The 19,831-nt window shown below is 32.4% G+C and overlaps 1 protein-coding gene and 1 long non-coding RNA gene across 4 annotated transcripts; both read right to left on the reverse strand.

Moving 5' to 3' along the window:
* Positions 1-7,323: 7,323 nt before the first annotated feature.
* Positions 7,324-18,374, reverse strand: LOC139775332 (UDP-glycosyltransferase UGT5-like). Of its 3 annotated transcripts, none has more exons than XM_071711261.1 (7): positions 18,090-18,374; positions 17,643-17,879; positions 14,583-14,996; positions 10,593-10,815; positions 8,182-8,250; positions 8,031-8,118; positions 7,324-7,755 (listed from the first exon to the last, which is right to left on the reverse strand). In XM_071711261.1, exons 1-7 carry the CDS (start codon positions 18,315-18,317, stop codon positions 7,461-7,463), a joined length of 1,554 nt encoding a protein of 517 aa, XP_071567362.1. In that variant the 5' UTR covers positions 18,318-18,374; the 3' UTR covers positions 7,324-7,460. The 3 variants fall into 3 exon arrangements, with proteins under 3 accessions (XP_071567362.1, XP_071567361.1, XP_071567360.1); XM_071711260.1 differs by having other exon boundaries at positions 8,031-8,121; XM_071711259.1 differs by having other exon boundaries at positions 8,031-8,250.
* Positions 9,655-10,586, reverse strand: LOC139775334 (uncharacterized). The gene is made up of 2 exons (XR_011718805.1): positions 9,999-10,586; positions 9,655-9,870 (listed from the first exon to the last, which is right to left on the reverse strand). It is a non-coding gene; the product is annotated as an uncharacterized lncRNA (long non-coding RNA).
* Positions 18,375-19,831: the final 1,457 nt, after the last annotated feature.

Here is a 19,831-nt window from a genome sequence, read left to right on the forward strand (position 1 = left end):
CAATTCTCAATTCTCAATTCTCAATTCTCAATTCTCAATTCTCAATTCTCAATTCTCAATTCTCAATTCTCAATTCTCAATTCTCAATTCTCAATTCTCAATTCTCAATTCTCAATTCTCAATTCTCAATTCTCAATTCTCAATTCTCAATTCTCAATTCTCAATTCTCAATTCTCAATTCTCAATTCTCAATTCTCAATTCTCAATTCTCAATTCTCAATTCTCAATTCTCAATTCTCAATTCTCAATTCTCAATTCTCAATTCTCAATTCCCAATTCTCAATTCTCAATTCTAATTATAAATATTCATTATTTAATTTAGAAATATCAGTATCCGTTATTCAAACCCGATTTTCTATTCCCTCTGTCCTTTATATAAAAGAAATCTAGTTACGACAAATAGATATCACCTCTTCTTTCTAGTAAGAATTAAATCATGACGAATTATTATTTCACCATGAATTTTAAGAATCTAAAAAATTTTAAATAATTTAAAAACAAAACCAGAGCTTGAGTTGCCAGTGAATAATTAAGAATTAATAGAGAATCTCTATTAATTAAATAATTTAATCTGTACAGTATCATGATTCTTTAAATTAAACTAAGTAATTCTAAACTCTTTATTCTCAATTCTCAATTCTCAATTCTCAATTCTCAATTCTCAATTCTCAATTCTCAATTCTCAATTCTCAATTCTCAATTCTCAATTCTCAATTCTCAATTCTCAATTCTCAATTCTCAATTCTCAATTCTCAATTCTCAATTCTCAATTCTCAATTCTCAATTCTCAATTCTCAATTCTCAATTCTCAATTCTCAATTCTCAATTCTCAATTCTCAATTCTCAATTCTCAATTCTCAATTCTCAATTCTCAATTCTCAATTCTCAATTCTCAATTCTCAATTCTCAATTCTCAATTCTCAATTCTCAATTCTCAATTCTCAATTCTCAATTCTCAATTCTCAATTCTCAATTCTCAATTCTCAATTCTCAATTCTCAATTCTCAATTCTCAATTCTCAATTCTCAATTCTCAATTCTCAATTCTCAATTCTCAATTCTAATTCTCAATTCTCAATTCTCAATTCCCAATTCTCAATTCTCAATTCTAATTATAAATATTCATTATTTAATTTAGAAATATCAGTATCCGTTATTCAAACCCGATTTTCTATTCCCTCTGTCCTTTATATAAAAGAAATCTAGTTACGACAAATAGATATCACCTCTTCTTTCTAGTAAGAATTAAATCATGACGAATTATTATTTCACCATGAATTTTAAGAATCTAAAAAATTTTAAATAATTTAAAAACAAAACCAGAGCTTGAGTTGCCAGTGAATAATTAAGAATTAATAGAGAATCTCTATTAATTAAATAATTTAATCTGTACAGTATCATGATTCTTTAAATTAAACTAAGTAATTCTAAACTCTTTATTCTCAATTCTCAATTCTCAATTCTCAATTCTCAATTCTCAATTCTCAATTCTCAATTCTCAATTCTCAATTCTCAATTCTCAATTCTCAATTCTCAATTCTCAATTCTCAATTCTCAATTCTCAATTCTCAATTCTCAATTCTCAATTCTCAATTCTCAATTCTCAATTCTCAATTCTCAATTCTCAATTCTCAATTCTCAATTCTCAATTCTCAATTCTCAATTCTCAATTCTCAATTCTCAATTCTCAATTCTCAATTCTCAATTCTCAATTCTCAATTCTCAATTCTCAATTCTCAATTCTCAATTCTCAATTCTCAATTCTCACCCCCCCTCTTTCTACCTATCTATTTTCTTGTATATATATGTATGCGCTTCGGTCGGGGACTCCGACCGATGTGGGTGCGATTAAGGTATACTGTTGCGTGCGTACGGCGTGGTTAAACCGTGGATCGGCGAATCGGGGGAGGGGGGGGGGGCTTGAGGGGGGGTTTATTGCGAGACCTGGGTAAGCGTTGACCTGGTCAACTTTTTTGCGCGTGGCGATGGTATGGACTACACCTTTCCTATTATATCCTACGCGAGCGCGATATTCGTGCTCGTGTGTCTGTGTGTATATGTGGAACCCCCCTCCGGATAGGGGGAAAATCCTGTTTGTTCTGTTCGTAAACGTCCGTGATGGTCGTGTACGTATTGTCTGGGAGGGATGTCGCCTTCCCCGGGTGGGCCGCCCGCGGCCAGTGAAGAGTCTGACTCATTTGGACTGGGCGCGGGATTCTCCCGGGGATCTAGACATCCCTCTGAATTTGACCGCGTGTCTAGTGCATTGTTTTATACGTGTCTGGGCGTCTCCGGCGCACGGACTTGTCTCGTCACGTGACGTCATACCTCTGGTCTTCCGCGTGTCGTGACTGTGGTCCTTAGTGCTATGTTTAGGGGAGAGGTTTTTTAGTGGGTGCAAGCCCCACATACCCCGGGTGGCCGGCCCCCGGTTGAATGCGCGAGGCATTTTTCCTCTCCCCACGAGTAACAAAAAAAAAAAAAAAAAAAAAAAAAAAAACCTCTCAATTCTCAATTTTCAATTTTCAATTCTCAATTCTCAATTCTCAATTCTCAATTCTCAATTCTCAATTCTCAATTCTTAATTCTCAATTCTCAATTCTCAATTCCCAATTCTCAATTCTCAATTCTAATTATAAATATTCATTATTTAATTTAGAAATATCAGTATCCGTTATTCAAACCCGATTTTCTATTCCCTCTGTCCTTTATATAAAAGAAATCTAGTTACGACAAATAGATATCACCTCTTCTTTCTAGTAAGAATTAAATCATGACGAATTATTATTTCACCATGAATTTTAAGAATCTAAAAAATTTTAAATAATTTAAAAACAAAACCAGAGCTTGAGTTGCCAGTGAATAATTAAGAATTAATAGAGAATCTCTATTAATTAAATAATTTAATCTGTACAGTATCATGATTCTTTAAATTAAACTAAGTAATTCTAAACTCTTTATTCTCAATTCTCAATTCTCAATTCTCAATTCTCAATTCTCAATTCTCAATTCTCAATTCTCAATTCTCAATTCTCAATTCTCAATTCTCAATTCTCAATTCTCAATTCTCAATTCTCAATTCTCAATTCTCAATTCTCAATTCTCAATTCTCAATTCTCAATTCTCAATTCTCAATTCTCAATTCTCAATTCTCAATTCTCAATTCTCAATTCTCAATTCTCAATTCTCAATTCTCAATTCTCAATTCTCAATTCTCAATTCTCAATTCTCAATTCTCAATTCTCAATTCTCAATTCTCAATTCTCAATTCTCAATTCTCAATTCTCAATTCTCAATTCTCAATTCTCAATTCTCAATTCTCAATTCTCAATTCTCAATTCTCAATTCTCAATTCTCAATTCTCAATTCTCAATTCTCAATTCTCAATTCTCAATTCCCAATTCTCAATTCTCAATTCTAATTATAAATATTCATTATTTAATTTAGAAATATCAGTATCCGTTATTCAAACCCGATTTTCTATTCCCTCTATCCTTTATATAAAGAAATCTATTTACGACAAATAGATATCACCTCTTCTTTCTAGTAATAATTAAATCATGACGAATTATTATTTTACCATGAATATTATGAATCTAAAGAATTTTAAATAATTTAAAAACAAAACAGAGAGCTTGAGTTGCCAGTGAATAATTAAGAATTAATAGAGAATCTCTATTAATTAAATAATTTAATCTGTACAGTATCATGATTCCCTAAATTAAACTAAGTAATTCTATAAAATATACATAATAATACATAATACACCGTAACCGTGTATTTGACTAACAAATACTCGTGAAAATGTGAAATAAGGCGCTCGTATCGGTACCAGTGGCAGATCGAGCGCATGTTTACCGACGGTGTTAGTAGATCTGTCGTTCGTCACAACAGAGTCACAGTTTTGTTACGTCTTGACGTATAGTATAATCAGTATGGACTGCGCTCAGGTATAATATAGAAAAATATGACCGGTGGAAGAAAAGAGGTAGCGACTGATAGAGGGATTTGGAAGGTATTTGGAAGTTTTATTTGAGTGTACTATTCTGTCTAATGGAAAATTTTTACTTAATTTTATTTGATTTTAATAGTTTCAATAACTTTCCGTCGGACACCCTGTACATGCAGAATAACTAGAAAAATCATACCAGATAAAAAAATCATACAATTCTATTTTTAAAAAACGACGACTTTCTACCTGTGTGAAGTTAGCACCCCATTTTTGAAATTTTGAAATTCTAAAAGTTGTTCCGGGTTGTTCTAGACCTGTTCTAAATTGTTCCAGAAGATCAAATTTTTAAAACAAAAATGTTCGCGGAAAATTAATAAAAACGATTTTCTGACCTGGCACCCCATTTTTCGAAAATCGAACTTTTCAAGGTTGTTCTAGTTGTTCTAAACATTGTTCCAAAGTATTAGTTCGATTGGTTAAAAACTTTAAGAGATATTGAAAAAAGAAAAATTTTTTAAATAACAGTTTTTGGTCATTTATTCGTAAACAAAATGACTTACAAAACTGTCGATCTAGAACATATTTCTAACCGCGTAGAACAACTCAGAACAAAATTTTTAAGACCAGAACAAGAATCTAAAGGGTACTTTACTCTTCATCGGAAATATTATTTTTTGATTTTCTTCGTTAAAAATCTTGTTCCAGGTTTCCCGCGTTACAACTATCGTGTTCTCTACTGGAACAACTCAGAACAAAATTTTTAAGACCAGAACAAGAACCTAAAAGATACTTTACTCTTCATTGGAAATATTATTTTTCGATTTTCTTGGTTAAAAATCTTGTTCCAGGCTTCCCGCTTTAAAACTATCGTTCTCTGGAACAAGATTTTTAACGAAGAAAATCGAAAAATAATATTTCCGATGAAGAGTAAAGTACCCTTTAGGTTCTTGTTCTGGTCTCTAAAATTTTGTTCTGAGTTGTTCCAGTAGAGAACACGATAGTTTTAACGCGGGAAGCCTGAAACAAGATTTTTAACGAAGAAAATCGAAAAATAATATTTCCGTTGAAGAGTAAAGTACCCTTTAGGTTCTTGTTCTGGTCTTAAAAATTTTGTTCTGAGTTGTTCCAGTGGCGAACACGATAGTTTTAAAGCGGGAAGCCTGGAACAAGATTTTTAACGAAGAAAATCGAAAAATAATATTTCCGATGAAGAGTAAAGTACCCTTTAGGTTCTTGTTCTGGTCTCTAAAATTTTGTTCTGAGTTGTTCCAGTAGAGAACACGATAGTTTTAACGCGGGAAGCCTGAAACAAGATTTTTAAGGAAGAAAATCGAAAAATAATATTTCCGATGAAGAGTAAAGTACCTTTTAGGTTCTTGTTCTAGTCTTGAAAATTTTGTTCTGAGTTGTTCCAGTAGAGAACACGATAGTTTTAACGCAGGAAGCCTGGAACAAGATTTTTAACGAAGAAAATCGAAAAATAATATTTCCGATGATGAGTAAAGTACTCTTTAGGTTCTTGTTCTGGTCTTAAAATTTTTGTTCTGAGTTGTTCCAGCGGAGAACATGATAGTTTTAAAGCGGGAAGCCTGGAACAAGATTTTTAACGAAGAAAATCGAAAAATAATATTTCCAATGAAGAGTAAAGTACCTTTTAGGTTCTTGTTCTAGTCTTGAAAATTTTGTTCTGAGTTGTTCCAGTAGAGAACACGATAGTTTTAACGCAGGAAGCCTGGAACAAGATTTTTAACGAAGAAAATCGAAAAATAATATTTCCGATGATGAGTAAAGTACTCTTTAGGTTCTTGTTCTGGTCTTAAAATTTTTGTTCTGAGTTGTTCCAGCGGAGAACATGATAGTTTTAAAGCGGGGAGCCTGGAACAAGATTTTTAACGAAGAAAGTTGAAAAATAATATTTCCGATGAAGAGTAAAGTACCCTTTAGGTTCTTGTTCTGGTCTTAAAAATTTTGTTCTGAGTTGTTCCAGTAGAGAACACGATAGTTTTAACGCGGAAAGCCTGGAACAAGATTTTTAACCGAGAAAATCGAAAAATAATATTTCCGAAGAAGAGTAAAGTACCCTTTAGATTCTTGTTCTGGTCTTAAAAATTTTGTTCTGAGTTGTTCTACGCGGTTAGAAATATGTTCTAGATCGACAGTTTTGTAAGTCATTTTGTTTACGAATAAATGACCAAAAACTGTTATTTAAAAAATTTTTCTTTTTTCAATATCTCTTAAAGTTTTTAACCAATCAAACTAATACTTTGGAACAATGTTTAGAACAACTAGAACAACCTAGAACAACCTTGAAAAGTTCGATTTTCGAAAAATGGGGTGCCAGGTCAGAAAATCGTTTTTATTAATTTTCCGCGAACATTTTTATTTTAAAAATTTGATCTTTTGGAACAACTTAGAACAAGTCTAGAACAACCCGAAACAACTTTTAGAATTTCAAAATTTCAAAAATGGGGTGCTAACTTCACACAGGTCGACCTTCTTCTTGGAAAGATCTAATTTAATTGACTTTCGCATCTCTTCCACATCTCTACCTACAAAAAAACTATTGACATCAGAAAACAAAAAATTAACTTATTATAGAATTTTATTTTAGAATGGAATTTCTTGAGTTCTTATAACTAAATTCATTTTCAAACAGCGCAAATTTTTTGCAGGAATATTCTTCGTCTCATATCAATGATTACACTTAAGGGTCGACAGATGTAAGAGTGGAGACCTCTGTCGGGCTTAGCTGCGACTCGCTGCGAGACCGTATTTTATTTATTATAAATTTTTAAGAGCCAAAATGGAAAATCCGGCTATGTACCGGGTTGCGGCTGATCTTACTGATTAAAACGAGCATAAGTTTAATGAGATTCGTTAATTAATTTGGCTAAAGTTTGGGAAAAACCATTTGTAGTTCACGGCTACAAATAGTTTTTCCCAAATTTTAGCCAAATTAATTAACGAATCTCATTAAACTTATGCTCGTTTTAATCAGTAAGATCAGCCGCAACCCGGTACATAGCCGGTTTTCCATTTTGGCTCTTAAAAATTTATAATAAATAAAATACGGAGTTAAAGTGCAGTTTAAAGTGCACTTACAATTAGTACATAAAGTGTACCTGATTGTACCTGAGTTCGGCCGTGACTCCTGTCGACCCTTAATTGCCTAAATAACAAACTGACATATGTCTTCTTACATTCAGAGATCGAATTCTAAAAAAAATATTTATATTCGCGTAAATGTTTGAATACAAATTTGGCTAAACAATAATGTGTTATTTTATTTACTGTCAGAAAAGAGCTTTTATACATCAAAAATATTTTATTAAACGTTTTTAATATTTACCATGATCTTCATTTATTTTACAATTCAGTATAACAAAATTTATTAATAATTACAATATCAATGCAATTAATACAACATTTTCGATATTTATGTTATATTCACTTCTTTACATTAACATTATATACAGCACGCAAAGCCTGTTAATACATTTTAATACGACTTACGCTTGTTTACTCTTGCGTAAATTAGATGCAGTGTACATATAATTATAATAAAAATTAATCAATAGCTTTATTACAAAGAATATACTTAACAATATTATGAAGAAACTAAGAAACAAAAATGCGTAGACATCAATCAGATTTCGTTCCACCCAGCTCTGAGATCTCAGCGGTGTTACTAAAGTTCCATTTGGATGGCGGACGGTGTATTCAACACTCCAAACAGCTAAATCTAATGGCGGTATCGGCCGATCCCGGAATTCGCTGGATAACCGTTTCATGTTTCTTGTATAACTGTACAAAAAGTTTCACTATTAATAACGAAATAAATAATTACATTTTAACAAACGCATCTTAATTAAAGGAAAAGCCAAATATATGACAAGACACATAAACAGGAAAGCCAAATTTCATAATCTATAATTTTATAAACAATTGTTTTTATAGGAATTTGCAAATCGATTATACTAAATTAAATATTAGAGTTTAGTAATTATCTGAAATGTAGCTATATTGTTAATATTTACTGCTTACATAATAATTATTAAAACATGATCAAAATATAATACCTTTCATTGTAAAGTACTTCTTCAACTGCGTGTAATATGGACTGTGTGGACAAAGTTTTAATGTCCAAGTATATGCCAACACGTTTAGCTACTAATATTCTTGTATTAGATTTTTGGTCCATAAAAAAAGGCATTACGATCATTGGTATACCTTTCCAAATAGCTTCCTGCGTACTCAGAAGACCACCATGTGTCCAGATTGCTCTTACATTTTTATGAGCTAAACATAAAAGTATATTATAATAAATATTTACTCTCAACTATGGAAATCTCACATTGATACAAACATTTTATTAGCTGTATATGTCCCGATTAAACTAATGTAATAAACTTTTAATCAACAATTTTGTTGCTTATACATCATTTTTAAACAAAAAACGAGATGTTCTTATTGTAATAAAAATTACTCTCTTATTATAAACAGATTATAATATACATATAACTGTAATAACTAAAAACTGAAATTGTCTTATAAGTGCGAAAAAATTATGAAATAAAATAAAATTGTTTAGACATTACTGCGAGGTAACTATATAAACTTAATACAACAAAAATTGATTTTCTTATACTATAGTTATTTAATTTTGAAATGTATACTCCGTCCAACGAGAGATTGAGAGTAAGTCGGACGAAAACTCGTCCGTCTGCTCGCGCAGGTCTCCGCCCACAGAACATCTATTTACATATTTATATACGGTACGCCACGCTCTAGGGACTTTATTCTCAATCTCTCGTTGGACATTGGAGTATAGTTGTGCTGTAATTAGTCAATAACCAATCTATCCACAAAATATTTGTACATACATCTATGCGATGTTTTCGTGTATGTCTGATATTTTATTAAAACACTAGTTATTAAAGTAACAATTTGAACCAGTATTACGTAAAAGTAAGTAATTCTCATAATCATAAATCTCATTTTTCTCAAAGCAGTTTTTAGAAGAATGGTACCTATTGCATTAATATCGGTAAGAGTTCCGTATGCGAGCTCCTCCGATTATAATCTACTTTTGCAGACACGTAAGTACGTACTAAAAGAAGTCGAAAGCCTCTGTGCCAACTTGCGGAAATAACTATTTTCTTAAATATTCAAATTTTTATTATTTTGCTAGATTTTGGATTTTTGACTGCAATATTGACCCTCTTTTCGCGTGAAAAGTTGAAAGTCCATGTAAAATTACACAATAAAAGATCTCGTTTTGCCCTGTTAGCAAAGGAAGCGAGGTCCATTCCCTAATTGTTGTGTTTAGAAAGTAGGGGAGACCGGGGCCTAACCGTCAGTTTTTTTTCGGTGCCGATTTTTAACAAGAATATAAATAATTTTAGTTAAATATGGTAGGGGAGACCGGGGCTAAACAGTCCGTTTTTTTTCGGTGCCGATTTTTAACAACAAAATAAATAATTGTAGTTAAATGTGGTATACCACTGTAAAGAGTGAACCTTTAGCTACAAAATTTATATAGGAAATTTTTGTCTACGTCGCTTTGTTTAACCGGTATAGAGCAAAAACGACAACGGTGGAAAAATTGAAATTTCAAAAATGCCGGGGTATAACAGTCACACTGCCTTTTCAATACATATACGTACATCTAATCCTGAAAAATGATAGGATACATCTTAATAATTGTTTTTTAAGAGAAAAATATAAAAATTTATTTAAAATTTTTATGCGAAACATTATTAAAAAATAGTTACGAGGGTTCACTCCTTGTTTCACTCCTCGACGTCCGATGACTCTATTCGGTGTCTGAACGGTTGTAATTCCCGTCTCATCCATATTCCATATGCAGTGAGCCTGGAAATGCCCGAGAATGCCTTGAAAATGCACCCGGACTGCTTACTGACGGATTAACCCCAAACACAAGTTTCAGGTTTGATCGCCCACGAAATATTAGACATCAACGATAATGAAAAAACTACACTGGATTCGTGTTCAGCATGCGTTACTCGTTAACTATAATCACGTACCTTGAGATTTGGAGAGCAAATATTATTGCAGATATTACAAAATTTCCAAGCGCAGAAAATGTAACTTTCACCTTCCGAAAACACGTTTGCCCTCGTAAAAATCATAACACGGCAGGTAACCTGCAGCCGAAACTCCGTTGGTCACATGGGTACCATAAGCAGCGTTTACAATGTTAATAGCGAGTTTGCACAATATACAGGTTCCGAGATATTTGATTTGACGGTTCAACCCCGGCGACGGTTAGGCCCCGGTCTCCCCTACAATGCTGTCTAAAAACTATCCACGCAAAGTGTGAGATCCACCCTACCTCACTCCACCCCACCTCTGCTACAAAAATTTGAATATTTAAGAAAATAATTATTTCCGCAAGTTGGCACTGGGGCTTTCGACTTCTTTTAGTATGTACTACGTGGCTGCAAAAGTAGATTCAAATCGGAGGGGGGGTCGCATACGGAACTCTAGCCGAAACTTGTTTAAAAGAATTGTTTACGTTGATAAACGAATATACGCAAAGCAATAGCTAATTAAACAAATGTTATGTAGAAATATGTATCTCATGTTTCTTGTGCATTCATAGAAACTGTGAAACGTACATAAAACTTCGCTTTGAGGCATCCATTTCATAACCATTACATTTTCCGGTATCTCAAATGGCACTTCAATATCTAACTTCCACAGCACTCGCTGCTTCAGTTTCGACAGAGCCAGTATAACAGTTTTAACCGTGTCTAAATTGAGATGTTTCCATTTCACATTCGTTCCTAACGATATTACGATAGCTCCATTCTTTGCTCCGTCAAGAAATATGCGCACATCCTGCAAAATAATGGTGAACTGAATATTTCGATAATATACAAAGATATGAATCTTAATGAAGAAATATAATCGTAAGTAACTGATACATTTTTAATGGATTATATCTAAGCAGAATTATATTATCAAGCTTGTTTAAATAAGATTTATGCGGCATTCTTTTTAGAAGTCGTTGTTATAAATAGACTATTATTATAAAAAATATTTCTACGTTTCTAAATTTAGCAATATTCCGTGAAATATTTATCTTTTGCTTACAATTTATTGATTATTATATAAATTAATTAATAATTAATAATAGAAATTATCTTACAAAATGGGATTGCAATTCATTTATCTATAGATATTGAAAATATAGCATATATGTGTTTTTTACATAGGTTTTAATTTCTACACAGCACACATGCTTGTCTAAAAATCATCTTTACAACGTCTTAGGGCCAATTTCTTCACCGTTGGATACCTCTATCTTTCGGTTAACCTCACTCTTTATCTCTTTCTAACTGCCCCCTTAGAAAGAGATGAAGAGTGAGGTTAACCGAAGGATAGAGTTATCCGACGGTGAAGAAATTGGCCATTATACGTACATAACCAACCTAAACAGCGTACATGTCTGGGTTGGTTATATGTATATGTATATGTACATTATATTACATAAGAAATAAACGCTTGCAAAAACTGTTATAAATTTTAGTAAATGTCTATAAAAGGTCAAACTTCACCGATTTTATCACCACTTTAATATGTTGTAGAGGAGGTCTTTCTGAGTAATTCTATGCAAAAAAAAAGTAGGAGACGGCATTGGTTTAGAAGAAATAGTAAATTAAAATTTCTCAATTTTAAAACATTTTTTTTTAGGTATTATAAAATACATTAATTCTAAGAGAAGTAATTTGCCGTATGTGTTTATAGACACATAAATTATTGATATGTGTGTATAGACAGTACACATATAGGCAGAGAGGTTACCGCCCTTCTTCCGTAGGCAGGGGTGAGTGGGGATAGATCTCGGTTTGCGTGGAAAGTTGAAAGTCCGAACCTTGTTTCGCCCTATAACCAGAGATAGGATGGGGTAGATTGAAGCGAGATTTATCCCTTCTCCCCGCCTTGCTTATAAGGTAAAACAAGGTCTATCATTGTACGGTGCGGGTTTTCAACTTTCTACGCGAACCGAGGTCCACCTCCACCCATTCTTGTCTGCGGGAGAGGGGCGGTAGTCCCTCCGGCGCCTACATGTGTACTGTATATATACACACATATCAATAAATTACTTCCCTTAGCACTGAAAAATAATATTTTGTTATTATTATTTTGTTATTGTTATATTTTGTAATTTTATTTTGTTATTATTCTAAAGTGTTCTTCAAACTATTCAACTTTTGTTTAAAATTTTTTTCTACCTTTTATCTATTTTATCTTTTTCTATCTTTCGGAGATATTCGGCCTAAAAGAGAAAAGCCGATTGTTTTCAAAGGAGTGTTTTACACCCCTAAATATGCGTATGAACACGTATAAATAAGTATTTTTTATTTTTGTATAGAAAACAACATATTAAAAGCTCATCAAAATCGGAGGCGGACACTTCCATATTTTTCCTTGTGAGATATTTTAAATTTTGTCATGACATTTTTAATGTACTAAACATCGCTACGCACGCGCTACTTAGCTTTAATATTATACTGTTGCTATTATACTATTAACCCTTTAATACACACAATTGTCAAAATATACGACGACAGCTGCTCACGAATAAGTAAGCGCAACAAGAGAACCAATCAGCATCGTGGAAAAGCGACGATAATAAAATTCGAAGTATAGGCTCCAATGGAAATCCGCACAAATATAGAAAACGGGGTAACTAAGAACCAAGCGCAGTAAATGATGCGCGAAAGTTTTATTTATACTTATATTTTACATATTTTCCAACCTTTGACTGCGCGCCGACTAGATTTGTCAGACTTGAAACACAGCTCCGGTTGGAGTAGTAAAATCCCCCCCTACACTTAATTAAATTGATTCGATTTAATTTTTGATGCTATACACATTTAAATAACTGTAAAGAAATCATTGCGAAAAATATAAATAAAACTTTCGCGCATCATTTACCGCGCTTGGTTCTTAGCCCGTTTTCTATATTTGTGCGGATTTTCATTAAACCCTATACTTCGAATTTTAAATCACGCTGGCTGAAAGTACGCGTAATATTACAACTAATAACAGGTTATTGCGATAAATATTACCACATGCCTCAGTGGTCGAATTGGTACGACACCTTCACGGAATGAAGGAAGTTCCAAGTTCGAACCCTGGCTGAGGTAATATTTTTCGCAATGATTTCTTTACAGTTATTTAGATGCATATAGCATCAAAAATTAAATCGAATCGATTTAATTAGATGTAGGGGGGGATTTTACTACTCCAACCGGAGCTGTGTTTCAAGTCTGACAAATCTAGTCGGCGCGCAGTCAAAGGTTGGAAAATATGTAAAATATAAATATAAACAAAACTTACGCGCATTATTTACCGCGCTTGGTTCTTAGTTAGCCCGTTTTCTATATTCGCGCGGACAATAATAAACTTCGATATACAAATATCAAGTATCGACTTTACATGCCTTATTTTTGAAGTGGAAAATGCGAAATATTTTGTAAAGTCATTTTTCGATAACTTTACCTTTATACTTTCATAGATAGAATAATAAAAGAATTCGATTGTTGTAAAAAATTAGAAATAATTATTTTAAAAAAATTGATTGCATTTTGTAGACGCATTCAATTTTGCAGAATTGCAAATTTAAAATTAATAACATTATTCGATTCATTTTATTATGCTACGTATAAAAATATGAAGGTAAATTAAGTCATCGAAAAGTGAATACTTTACGAGATATTTCATATTTTATATTAAAAATGTCATGACAAAATTTAAAATGTCTCAGGAAATTAACGAAATTAACGAAAGAGAGTTTCATTATAGTGTTTTGAAAACGTCTCGACAAGGCGGCCTGACATGAAAAATAAGAGGTTTTATTTAAGGAGATTCGGTTGCTTCATCGGGGGGAGTAGTGGGACGCGGGGGTTCTGGCAACAGTGCACTAGCGTTTGAAGTAGTGGGAGTGAAGGGGATTGCTCTGATTGGTCGCCGCGTGTATAGTGCGTGAAGCTGCTCACGATCGTGGCAGTCTAGCAGACGAAAAATCAAGCAATTTATGCTAATTAATTTTTCTACCAAATGTGCGGTAACCTTCCCCTTTCTTTCACTCATTTATTTGTAAATTATTAAGTTACATGTGCATATTTTTTCCCCGTATTATTTGCATTTTTTCTTGCACTTATTTCATTCTGAAGGTGTGCAATATGTCATTTCCCATAAGAACCTATGCTAAAAAGTACAATTTTTGGAGTAGATTTTTTTCAAAACGGGACGGTAAAAAATTCCCCAAAAATTCACATTATTCTATTTTGCATTCCAGAACAACATATTAAAATTTCATGAAACTGGCTGCATTTTTTTGTAGCGACGGAACCTCCTTAAAAAATTTGAGGTAATCTTAATCTAACTTAACTTGACCTTGAAAAGGTCACTCAAGGTTAAGTTCATATTTTCATCATGTGGCTCCCTCCAAACCATGCAACTTTTGTCTATGACGAGTTACAGAAGAGATATTAAAATGCATTACTTAAATAGGACCTCTTGCCGAGCCCCTTGCATAATACAAAATGCATAATATAAAATATATTACAAACCAGGGTTCGTATAATTTCTCTTACCTCAGGATACGTCACGATTACCTCGCCGGCAATTGGTTGCACGGCCTGAGCATTCAATCCTGCAATCTCTAGGGTATTCGGTGGCAGTGGTATCGCAGATTCGAGCGCAGAATGACTATTAATTAGTACAATATTTATACTTTCTCTTTCTATTTTATGTAATGGTCTAATTGCATGGCCTACATATTCCTCGGTAAGTCGTTGAATAATAGGGAAGAAATAGTAATGTCGTATGAGATCATCCACAATGTAATATAAAGCATTCCACGTTCTCAGCCACAAACCTTCAGGTTTTGCAATGGCTGCATGTGTGTAAGATCGAACAGTCGGATAACTTGGACCACCGATATAATCCTTGAGATAAGGTGCACCAAAAGGAACATAGCCTATTATGGGTGGCTTGCCTTTAGCAATCTGAAAGAACAATACCTACAGACAATGGAAAAAGCTAAAACTAAATAGATATTATTTTTGTAATAAACAAAATAGAATAAATTAAATACTATTTTGCAGAAAAGGTTGTCACTTTTATTAGCAGATAATGCAAAAATAATAATGTAGTTGAAGTTTGAGCAGATCTTAAAACAAAAATTAAAATTTTCCCTAATAAAGAAATTATTTAAAAAAAATAGATTTATGTATAAAACAATAAAATTATAACGAAAAATTGGAAAAACTGTTGTCTAGGGGACCCACCTCCAATGACCTTCACTTTGACAGACATATAGTGTCAAGGTCACCCTCCTACGAAGTCTTCAAAAGGTTTTAGCCGTCGTTCATTGTTTATTATAAAGTTATTAACAACATAAGTTTAATAAATAGAACGTACTTTTCCGACCCCGTGTTCTGATACATTTAAGAAGTCAGCATAATATGGTATCGAACCCGGAGCATAGTTTGGCTTCCTCATAGAGGAAGCTTTATGAGCGAAATAAAATAGGAGCAATGGTAGCGATCTGTAATGATGAGGAAGCAATGTGCAAGTTTCTAATTTGCACATTTTCTTTCATTTTAAATTTAACCTTTTTATGAATTGAAAAAGGTTCAGCTTAGTAGCACAAGTGAGGTTTTACAATTGACGCAATGTCAAATTGATATTGACTTTGGGAGTTCAGGCTACATGGTCCATATATGGACTTTCGCATATGGACCTTTGATTGCGTATAAAGCTGGATCTAATCAACCAAATCTTAAAGAATTATATATGAAATAGGAGTAGAAGAGACTGAAGAATATAATAAAATTAGAAACAGCCCGATATCTTAAAATTTGCGGAAGTTAGAGCTATTACAGGCATTTCTAAAAAAATTATGGACCTTTGATCGCGTATAAAGCTGGGTCTAATCAACCAAATCTTAAAGAATTATATATGAAATAGGGGTAGAAAAAAGACTGAAGAATATAATCAAATTAGTAATAGACCCGCGATATCTCAAAATTTGCGGAAGTTAGAGCAACCACAAAATTCTAAATTTTATTAAAAAAGAACCGCTTTACCGATCATCGCCAAATTCAATCCCAACCTTCCTTACATGATACTCTATCAATTAGAAAAAAATGCATCCCGATATCTAAAAAATTACGGAAGTTAGAGCATAAACGGATAACAAAAGCGTTACATACACACACACACACACACACACACACACACACACACACACACACACACACACACACACACACACACGCGCACACACACACATACACACACACATACATGCACACATACACACCGACATTTTGTACAGAAGTGATTTTTCGACGTTTTAGAACATTCTAAACACTTTGCCAAAGATACCTGAAAAAAAATTTTTTAACGAAAACAAAGTTTCCTCTATGAGGAAGCAAAAGACAGGCTACCTCATAAGAGAAAGCTTTATGAGCGAAATAAAATGTTGATTAAGCAACATGCAAATTTATAATTTGCATACTTGAAAATTGTGAGGAAGTAATGTTCAAATTTATAATTTGCACGCTTAAAAACTATGAGGAAGCAATGTGCAAGTTTTTACTTGCCCACTTAAAAGCTATGAGGAAGCAATGTGCAAGTTTCTACTTGCACACTTTTTTTATTCTCTTTTATTAATTTTAAATTAATATTTTTATTAGAATTTTATTGTTTCATATATTAATAGATTTCTTTTTATAATTTTTCAAGTTAAAGAACATTTTTAATTTTTGCTCCCAAAACGCTCCAAACTTCAACTACAAAAATAAAATTATAACAAAAAATTGGAAAAACTGTTGTCTAGGGGACCCACCTCCAATGACCTTCACTTTGACAGACATAAAATGTCAAAAATATAATATACTTATATAAAAATCAAGAGACACGGTAGTGTCTCGCGCCAAGTACGCGCGGAGCGAGACGCACCGTGACTCTTTTACGCGAACGCACGAGTTGCGAGTACCCGAGATCTCAATAACGTAAACTATCACTTTGTGCAGAGGTATGTATGATTATTATTTCCGTGTATTGTTTCCTGTTTGTTAAGTTAGTGTTACTGCAATAACCTAGGGTTCTCAATTATTTATAAAAATGCGCAACAAGAAACTGCCGAGTTTGTAAGAGAGAATCTCCGCGAGCACAACATTATATTATTAAAATATTACATCTAAAATACGACAACAATTTTCTTGTATCCTTTTAATAATATTTATTTTAATAAATTTATATATGTTAATCTTTTTCGTACTATGTGCTAATAAAAATGATTGATTTTTTCTACAGCATAATGTTTTAGTCATTTCGGTCTGTCTACTTATATAGTTTTAGTAACTTCCCAACTATTATCCTATTTATCTGTACAGAGAACGCCACGAAATATTTCACGTATTTTTTCACATTTTCCACATCAGAGATATTCTGATGAAATTATAGTTCACTACCGTTTTGAACAAATAATAAGAAGCGATTGTGAAGATTACCGCTGATATGAGCAATAACTAGACACTTTCAATTTGTTACGCAACTCGATTTAAAAGGCAACTTCGCTAAGTCGCATGCAATTTCAAAAAATAGCCTAAACAATTAAAATTTACTAAAGTTGATTGCTTTACCTCCCATAATCCGTAGAAACATTGAGTTATAGTAATGTCTTGCACTATTACGTCAAACTCGACTGTTTTAGCCACTTTCAAAAGATCTTTCGCTGTTTTAGTTTTTATCATTGTGTCACATGCGTGAATACCCCACTGATATAAAAAATATGCCGTATAAAATACGCTATACTTCTCCCATTCAACTGGGTCATAATTATTAGATTCATCATAATTATCCATTAGACCATCGAAAACCTGAAAATAATAAGTACCCTTCGCTATACAGGAGAGAACATACGAAAATGTGACAAATTAACATTTCCAAAAGCATATTGACCTTACGTAAAATAGAAAAAAACATTTTAAAATAGAAAAGTTATGTTTTTTCTCATTTGTTTTATGATTTGCAAATAATCGATTTATATCTCTCAGAATGTCTTCGAGTCTTCTATAATATCTACTTACGGCGTATGTTAAATTCTGCGCGAGTTTACCCTTGACCTTAGTCTCTAATATGCTGACTGCGTGTACATGATGACCTTTGCGAAGTAGTCCTTTAACCAAATGCTCCGTCCAGACGTGGTGGCTAGGCGACGGAACAGTCTCTACCACTAAAATCGACAATGGTTTCGACGCTATCACGATATCACCCATTAAAATACAACAAATCAGGAAAATGACGCGACTCAACATTGTTGCGCAAAACTTCTCGCGTGGTCTCTCAATCAGATCCTGAGACCGAATGTATCTGCATGCTTAGTATAGCATTCCCCCTCTCCTCATTTCGAGAAAATAGCGTTATCATAATATTACTTTATGTAACTTTAGACTGGTAATATTGAGATTTTCTCAACAACTTAGCTGTACCGTCATAAAAATAACAGAAGAAAAGATGCATAAATAAGTAATTAATAACATGTACCTGATATAGATATTGTAGATAGTACGCAGTATCTATTCACTTCCTACTACTATTATTGTTGAAACTGAATGACGACATTTGCGTGCAGAATAATCATTCAATCAATTGGTTACGTAAATACGTGATTGATCATTACATAATACAGTATGGTAATAATTATTAATAGACATCCATAAAAACTATATTAGAAATGTATGCAGACCAACAAAAAAGAGTAAATTACATGTAATTATATAAATAGAAATTTTAATTATTTACCGCAATATCAAATACAAAATCTTTATATTCCTGCAGACTATACGGAGAGAATTTTTCGTTATATTTTACCGTTAAATTCATTACAAATGTGAGACAACTTGGCAACCAATCAAATATTATTGGTAACAATAGGAATTTTTGAAATATACAAAAGACATTTTACAAATAACGTGATAAAAATTATCAAACAGATTGGTAATTTTTGAAAAATTACTGAATGTAAATTATCTGTATGCCTAGTGTAGCATTCCTCCTCTGCTCATTTCAAGATAATGGCGTTTATCATAATCGGGTCACGTAAAAGAGTCACAGTGCGATCTCACTTCGCGTGTACTTGGCGCGAGACACTACCGTGTCTCTTGATATTACATCGGCTGCATTCCGATATTCACTGTATACTATTAACGTTAATTAACGCTAGTCTTATTTTTTTATACCGTTATTATTTTCTATTATTATATTTTTATTTATTTTTAAATATGGTTCATTGTCGAATCTAATTGAGATTATTTAAAGACTGATATTTATAAATTTTTACTACTATACAATAAAAATTTTAAATTTTAAGACGGTGACAGATCTAACTTTTAAAATAGAGAGAAGATTTTATTTTAATTATATTCAAATATATATTCAAATATATATAAAATATAATTTAACTTAATATTTTATTATTTTTTATTGTTAAAATTTAATTTTGGTTTAATTTAAAAAAGATGTAAATTTTGTTCTAAATTATAGATAAAATTATAGATTAAAATGAAATAAATAATAGATATATGTATACTTATACTATAAGATTTAAAATATAATATCCTTTCTTGAATTAATATTAAATTAGATGCTCCTAATCTCATGTAAAAATATCGCTAAATTTTATTCAATACCACTCACTTCAAAGTGTGATTTAAATTAATAAATTAGTAAAATACATAAAATTGTTTTTATATTCTATTATTCTTGATAAAATTTGTAAATACAAATGTTTTATGATTGTTAGAGAAATGAAAAAGGCGTGACTGTGTGA

The sequence above is a fragment of the Temnothorax nylanderi genome, unplaced genomic scaffold (assembly GCF_030848795.1).
Source record: "Temnothorax nylanderi isolate EJ_2023f unplaced genomic scaffold, tnyl_v1.0 TNYL_tig0097_pilon, whole genome shotgun sequence".
NCBI lineage: Eukaryota > Metazoa > Arthropoda > Insecta > Hymenoptera > Formicidae > Temnothorax > Temnothorax nylanderi.